The 8471-nt window shown below is 45.5% G+C and overlaps 1 protein-coding gene across 1 annotated transcript; it reads right to left on the reverse strand.

Annotated features, from left to right (window-relative positions):
• Nucleotides 1–5279: 5279 nt before the first annotated feature.
• On the reverse strand, nt 5280–6695 carry LOC125596531. Its single transcript, XM_048771609.1, has one exon. The coding sequence runs from the start codon at nt 6693–6695 to the stop codon at nt 5280–5282; it is 1416 nt and encodes a 471-aa protein (XP_048627566.1).
• Between the last annotated feature and the right edge of the window lie 1776 nt (nt 6696–8471).

An 8471-nucleotide genomic window follows, 5' to 3' on the forward strand; every position in this document is an offset into this window, starting at 1 on the left:
GCCGGGTACGAGGTCTGAAGGAACACTAACTCACCCCAATATGCCTAGCATTGTGGGTTACACAAATGCTATCGGCCAATATACGATTAATACTAAACCCGGTAAAAATAACACAAGGTTTCAAGTAATAATCACAACACAATCAACCACATTCCAGAATCTAGCATAAAGACTAATTCCAGAATACCTAACTATCCACAACTTAGCGATATCATCTAAGCATTCTGCATTCGCTAACTAACCAATCAACCTAACCATTAGCATGCTACTATGGTTCTCAAGCAATAACTAAGCATGCTATCAACTTAAACAACATAACCTCAATTATTAACTACTCAAACCGTTACTCAGTTAGACCTGGCCTCCTGCCATGATCCAACTTCCAAGTAACGGGACCCTGCATAAAAACAACTCAGCAATCAATTGATTATAACTCACAGTTTTTGGTTGACCGTGGCCTTGACCCCGAATCCGTCTTCTGCGTTCCGAACCCTTTCTTGACCTTCACAAGTAGACCCACTTCTGAACTGATCTTGAGTCGAGCAGAACCTCTCTTAGATGTAGACTCGAATCGAGTAGAATAACTGTTCTCGAAAACTGCCGAAAAGACTCGAAAACGATCGAAACTCGAACTTTCTTTCTCTAGCTTTCTCTCTCACGTTTTTCTCTGAGTTTCAGGTGTGCTGGATGGTTTAAAATGAGCTGGGGTCGTGGGGTTTATATAGGATGCAGCAACCAATCAGAACAAGCCGTGTGGCAGCCCGTGTGTCGCCTCGCATGGCTCCGGACGCATGCGTCGCGGCACCTCGTGCTCCACATGTCTGATGGCATGACCAGGACATCATGCAGAGTGACACCATGCCCTCCAGATGTCTGATCCACGGCCTGACCTCATCCAGATTGACACTCAGCGCACACATGTCGCTCAGCATGCTCCGATCGCAGGTTTCGCGGCACCTCGTGCTTCTGGGTGTCAATCAGCATGCTGTGCTCTCCTGGGCTTCAACACCTCCTGCTTCCCTTGCCACATACCATGCCAGGCAGTTTACATCACGTACTTATCTCATAGATAATGCCAGCTCGAGCTTCTCGGTCCATTCGACTGATTTCGACCCTTCCGATGAATTTTCGTCCCGCGATCAATCCCGAATATTTTTCTACGCCCGTTCTGATGAGATGAATATTTTTAATAACCTCCAAGTGAATCCTGACCTTGATGGAAAATATTTCCCGAGCCTCCGGCTTCCTCGAAAAATCGATAATACCAAAATTAGGGTTTTTGCCCAACTTCGGGTTTTCCCGTCGTGCTTCAATCCCGTCGTGCTTGCTTCTCGTCCTGCTTAATTCCCGTCCTGCTTCCGACTTAAATGTCTTCAGAATAATATTTTACTGATACGAAGATATTCTGAGAAAACTTCGCGATGAAGAAACGTCAATCTTCAAAAACGTCGAGCTTCTAAACCGTCGTGCTTCAAAAATGTGATTCTTCCAAAACTGCCGTCTGATCAATCTAACACATTTCTAACCATGGTCCAGCAGCTTATGGTTCACCCATGATCAATTCTTCGACCATCCATTGCCCGCGGTACGACCACTAAATAATAATACTTTTTTTTTTTTTTTTTAACGGGTTTCTACATTCTCCCCCCGTTAACAGAATTCGTCCTCGAATTCTAAGGCTCTGAGGGGCCTCCTTCTTCCATTACAACGTCCTCTCGGAAAAACTTCGGGTGATCGGTTTTAAATCTCGCTTCATCCTCCCAAGTAACATGAATCCTGTTTTGTCTTCCCCAGAACACTTGTACTTGAGCAATCTCACGATTTTTGAGCTTCCGAATACGCCGTTCTCCTAATCTGATTGGTCCTTCCGGATACGTAAGGTTTGTCTCCAACTCCTCGATTCTCTCGGGCTCAACAGTACTTGGATCCCGTATATGTTTCCGAAGCATGGAAACATGGAATACTGGATGTAGATGCATATCTGCTGGCAGATCCAATCGGTAAGCTACCTCACCAACTTTCCCGATGATCTTATACGGACCAATGAACCTGACCGCAAGTTTCCCGACCCTGCCAAATCTGTCCTTCCCTTTCTGTGCAGTAACCTTCAAATAGACCCAATCTCCTATCTCAAAAGTTACTTCTCTTCTTGACTGGTCTGCGTACTTCTTCTGACGGTCTTGAGCCTTCTTCATGTTGGCCTGAATCGTCTCCAGTTTAATCATGGTCTCCTGAACAATAGGTGACCCAAACATTCTTCTTTCGCCCACTTCCGTCCAACACATAGGCGTCTTGCATGGCCTTCCGTATAATGCTTCATAAGGTGACATCCCTATGCTCGAATGATGACTGTTGTTATACGAGAACTCAACCAACGGTAAATGCTTCTCCCAAGTTCCTGCCCAATCGAGAATACACATCCGCAGCATGTCCTCGATGGTCCGAATGGTCCTTTCCGTTTGGCCATCTGTTTCTGGATGGAACGCCGTGCTTCTGTACAGTTTAGTTCCCAAGGCTTCTTGTAGTGCTTCCCAGAATGATGCCGTGAACCTTGGATCGCGATCTGAGACGATGTCTGAGGGTACACCATGTAACTTCACGATTTGGTCGATGTACAGCTCGGCCAAAACTTCAACTTTATCAGTGTCCCGCATAGGCAACAAGTGTGTGACCTTGGTTAACCTATCCACAATCACCCATATCGAGTTGTTCGATCTACCTGGAGCAGTAGGTAATCCGGTGATGAAATCCATGGAAATAGAGTCCCATTTCCATTGAGGTATCGGAAGACTCTGCAACAATCCTCCTGGAACTTGATGTTCCACCTTGACTTGTTGACAAGTTGCACACTGAGCAACCCATTGTGCTACTGATCTCTTCATGCCCGGCCAATGATAGTATCTTCTCACGTCTCGGTACATCTTCGAACTTCCAGGATGGATACTGAGTAAAGAATGATGTGCAATCCTTAGTATCTCATCTCTCAGCCCTTGTCCTTTAGGAACCGTGATCCTCCCATTAATTAGCAAGGTTCCGTCCTCCGCCAAGTAGTATCCCGCATTATTTGGCCCGGCTTGTCCTTTGAGTTCTTCAGCAATCTTCAGTAACTTCTCATCCTTAAGTTGTTCTTCTCGAATTCTCTGAATCAAGCTGGCCTGATTCACCGCTTGAAGTCCCAATGGCTCGCTTGTCTGCCCTTCCAAAACGACCAACTTCACTTGTTTCAACTCCTGGTTCAATAGCTCCACTTCTTTCTCTAAATCTGCGTCCAACTTTCTTCGACTTAAGGCGTCCGCAACAACATTCGCTTTACCAGGATGGTAGCGAATCCGTATGTCGTAGTCTGCCACAAACTCCATCCACCTACGCTGGCGCAGGTTGAGATCTGGCTGAGTGAAGAGGTATTTAAGACTTTGATGGTCCGTGTATACCTCCACTTCTTCTCCATACAAGTAAGATCTCCAAATTCGCAAAGCGAACACCACGGCCGCTAACTCCAAGTCATGTGTACTGTAGTTATCCTCATGCTTCCGTAGTTGTCGTGAAGCATATGCAATGACTCGCCCATCTTGCATAAGAACACAACCTAACCCAACGCGTGAAGCATCCGTGTAAACCGTGTAAGGTTTACCTTGCTCGGGCAAAGCTAACACAGGTGCGGTCGTGAGAGCTTCCTTCAACTTCTTGAATGCCTTCTCGGTTTCTTCCACCCATAAGAAAGGAACTCCTTTACCGGTAAGTTTAGTTAAAGGCTTTGCAATGGAGGAAAAGTCCTTAACAAACTTCCGATAATAGCCCGCAAGTCCGAGAAAACTCCTCACTTCTGTCACAGTGGTAGGTCGAGGCCATTCTCGTATGGCTTGGACCTTTTCTGGATCAGCAGCCACGCCCTCTCCTGATACTATGTGACCCAGAAATCCTATCTCTCTCTTCCAAAACGAGCACTTGCTGGACTTGGCAAATAGCTTCTGATTCCGTAACCTCTCCATAACCAGTCTCAGATGCTCTTTGTGCTCTTCCTTACTTTTCGAGTACACCAGGATGTCATCAATGAAAATGATCACGAACTTGTCGAGATAGTCGTGAAACACTTCATTCATCAAACGCATGAAAGCCGCAGGCGCGTTTGTGAGACCAAAGGGCATAACTACAAACTCGTACTGCCCATACCTCGTCCGAAACGCCGTCTTCATAATGTCTGACTTGGCAATAGGAATTTGGTGATACCCTGATGCCAAATCAATCTTCGAAAACCAACTAGCTCCCTTTAGTTGGTCTAACAACTCGTCTATCCTCGGAAGAGGATACTTATCTTTTATCGTGATGTTGTTGATACCACGATAATCGATACACAACCTCATGCTTCCATCCTTCTTCTTCACAAATAACACAGGAGCTCCCCAAGGTGAAGAGCTCGACCGGATGAATCCCTTTTCCAATAGATCTTCCAATTGTTTCTTTAGCTCGGCTAATTCCGCAGGTGCCATCCGATATGGTGCCTTAGCTATAGGTTTTGCTTCAGGCTCCAAAGTAATGGTAAAGGGATTACTCCGAGGTGGAGGTAATTCCTTTAGTGGTGCAAAGATATCCTCAAACTCTTGGACCACTTCTATGTCTTCGACCTTAACTTCATCATTAGTGGCTCCTCCACTAACCGATAAGGTCACCAAATATACATCCCCGTCTTGAAACAAATCTTGTACTCTCATCGCTGCTACTAAAGACACGGTCATACTAGGACTGATTCCATAGTATACCATCTCTGGTCGTTTACCTCTGCCGAACAACAACCTTCCCTTTCCACAGTCGATCTGAACTCCGTAGCTCGATAACCAATCCATTCCAAGGATTACCTCGTACCCTTTCAAAGGCACGACTAACAGATCTGCCACAAACTCTTTGCCTTGAATGACCAATGGAACATTCTTGATACACTGATTTGCTTGAAGGGTTCGGTCTGCGGGGGTCAAAACGGCCACGTCTATCCTGTCAACCACAAAACAATCCCAAAACCGGGCAGCTACTTCAGGGGTCACAAAACTATGTGTTGCCCCCGAGTCGAACAATACATGTGTGGGTTTACCAGCAACATGTATGGTTCCTGCCACAGTAATCCAATCAACAATATCTTAATCACAAAAATACTAATCAAAATTCTCACAACCATCAATCATCATCCTAAATTTCTAAACGCGCAACCTAGCGATCAAGCAATCTATACCTAACCAGCATACTAACTAGATTCCAGCAACTAAATTTCCATTCAATAAAAGAAGAGGTTAAGCACCCACAATACCTGTGATGGGACCGCTTGACGGTCCTGCATTGTCTGGGTTTTCTACACCTAAGGCATAAACTCTACCTCCTAGGTTTTGCTTCTTTGGTGCTGGCTCAATAGCTGGACGGCTAGGAGGAGCTCGGATTGCGAGAGGGGTCGCAGGGATTGGCTTGTTTGGACATGACGATGCATAATGGCCCTTCATACCGCAAGAGAAACAAGTAACATCTTCCATCCTTATAGATGAATAACCCTGCTGGTTACTCCGTTGTCTGTTGGGACAAAACTTAGAAATATGTCCCGGTTGATCACATATGTAACACACCACAGTGTTACCACGATTGTTGGCTTGGCCTCCAAATCCTCGCCCTTTTCCTTTGTAAGATCTTGGACCCTTGTTGAAATTTGGCCTTTCTCCTTGGCTAAACTTGGTGTGTCCACCAGAATGTGGTAAGGTCTTCCTTTCAGCCTCCAATACAGTTTCAACATTAACAGCTTTTTCCACTAGCTCAGATAAGCTGCTAAAGTTGCTTCCAGCTAAACGACTTCCAAGCTCCGGCTTCAATCCGTACATAAAGTTACGGATCATAGTTGCTTCATCTTCACGCCCATCAAAGACATGTCGCCTCAACCTTGTGAACTCAGATTCGTAACTCCTCACTGGCCTATCTCCTTGAACAAGGTTCATGAACTGGCGCTCCAATCGATGCTTTGCTTCTGGAGGAAAGTATTTCCTCTCAAACTCTCCCTTGAACGACTCCCATGATGTGATGTTGTGTCCACGCTGTCTGTCTATGCTGTCCCACCATCCTGTGGCGTCGCCTTCCAAGTAGTACACAGCGATCTTCTTCTTATACTCCTCCGGGCACTCCATGGCTTCAAAATTCTTCTCCATCATAGTAATCCACTTGTCGGCCTCAATAGGATCGGATCCTCCTTTGAACTTGTAGGATCCAATGTTCTTCATGGTAGATAATAGCTTGGAAACTTCAGGGGGTTGAGTACGCCTGCCTTGGTTACCAAGTGCCTCGGTCATCACGTCATGTAAAAGCTTCAAGGTGTTTTCGGTTCCATGATCTTGTGGTCTTTCGGTGGCACGGTTCTGATCTGGCCTTGGGTTTGATTGAGCGGATTGATCATGTTGATGTCTCTGGTCCCAATTACGACTTGGGCCAATACTCGCCATACTGTCTTCTCTCACTCTAGTCATGTTACCGTAAACAGGAAAAGATCTTGTTCTCTGCAGAGGGCTCCTATCGTGTCCAAACATCTCACTAATGCCATTTCCATTATCCTGATCTGATATGTGACCCAATCCTCCGCCTGTCCAATCCATACCCTCTCCCCATATCCGACCTCGTCCATCATCACCTGTCCCGCGATTATCCATCTGCACACAATAAAAAGGGTAAGTCATATTCCTACCACGGGAAGCGGCTGGTTTCCTAATCATCTTTCTGCGACTCCTTTGACTCGATAAAACCGTTAAAAAAAAAGCACTTGTGTCACGCATGGACGAAACCATGCTCTGATACCACCTCTGTAACACCCCCGAACCGTTCTAGGCATAGGTCAAACCACCGGCCAACAATCAAACAAGAACATGACCGACGGCCCGACCGTCTTCCAAGGCTCAGAAGCGCTACAAGACGGGTTAACGGGCAATCCAGCGAAAGTTACAAAAAGTGCAATTCGTAACTAGGCCAGGCCGCCCACTAACACGTCCCGTCAGAGCAAAGCCTAAGGCTTCTCAACCCGTACTCCAATCTGACGTTGTGTTAGCTCGGACAAGCTAATATCAGAACAACAAGGCAGTTTCACAAAACATTCGCTTTATTTATCTTATATAATATCTGGTTTACAATACACAAAATATTATACAAGTGGTGGCATGCCAAGAAAGCGAAAGTACATACTTATAGTCTGAAAGCGTCTTAAGCAAAAAGATGCAAATCTACACCAGCCAGCCTAGCCTCCCGCGCTTTCTACGAGCTCACTACTGGTCACCTGAAAACAACAACGAGTGAGGAGTGAGTAATCTAGCATTACTCAGCGAGTTACAATCCCCCACTAACAAATACAACCCCTCGCTATCCCACCCCAAACAATCTAAAGCGAGAGGTTCACCTAACAACACAATTTAATAACAATGAGCAATATTCGAAATACGCAGCGGTAAACCATAGCAAGATAACTAGCATTACGCTAATTACTAGCTTATCACCAAACTCAAACTCGATTTAAACCAGGGTTTAACAACCCAAAACACGATATAATATATATAACAAACTCGGGCCCTGGTGACGTTAGGTTCCTCCTTCACTATCGGCAATATCCTATCTCCCTACCACAAAGGCCGGAAGAAGGAACTTTCAACCGACCGCGGCCCACAGTCCTTCGGGTCACCGCGCGACAGCCCACAGTCCTTCGGGTCACTGCCCCATTACACCGTCGTGTAATACTCAGCCATAGTACATGACACCGTTCGTCTGAGTCTTCCCGATCCAGCGAATAAGGGGTTTCCTTGAACCCGCCGGGTACGAGGTCTGAAGGAACACTAACTCACCCCAATATGCCTAGCATTGTGGGTTACACAAATGCTATCGGCCAATATACGATTAATACTAAACCCGGTAAAAATAACACAAGGTTTCAAGTAATAATCACAACACAATCAACCACATTCCAGAATCTAGCATAAAGACTAATTCCAGAATACCTAACTATCCACAACTTAGCGATATCATCTAAGCATTCTGCATTCGCTAACTAACCAATCAACCTAACCATTAGCATGCTACTACGGTTCTCAAGCAATAACTAAGCATGCTATCAACTTAAACAACATAACCTCAATTATTAACTACTCAAACCGTTACTCAGTTAGACCTGGCCTCCTGCCATGATCCAACTTCCAAGTAACGGGACCCTGCATAAAAACAACTCAGCAATCAATTGATTATAACTCACAGTTTTTGGTTGACCGTGGCCTTGACCCCGAATCCGTCTTCTGCGTTCCGAACCTTTCTTGACCTTCACAAGTAGACCCACTTCTGAACTGATCTTGAGTCGAGCAGAACCTCTCTTAGATGTAGACTCGAATCGAGTAGAATAACTGTTCTCGAAAACTGCCGAAAAGACTCGAAAACGATCGAAACTCGAACTTTCTTTCTCTAGCTTTCTCTCTCACGTT

This window comes from Brassica napus, unplaced genomic scaffold (assembly GCF_020379485.1).
Source record: "Brassica napus cultivar Da-Ae unplaced genomic scaffold, Da-Ae ScsIHWf_1227;HRSCAF=1753, whole genome shotgun sequence".
Taxonomy (NCBI): domain Eukaryota; kingdom Viridiplantae; phylum Streptophyta; class Magnoliopsida; order Brassicales; family Brassicaceae; genus Brassica; species Brassica napus.

What these genes read in the sequence shown, in the direction of transcription:
- LOC125596531 (XM_048771609.1), bottom strand. Translation starts at nt 6,695, where the DNA reads ATGACTTACCCTTTTTATTGTGTGCAGATGGATAATCGCGGGACAGGT.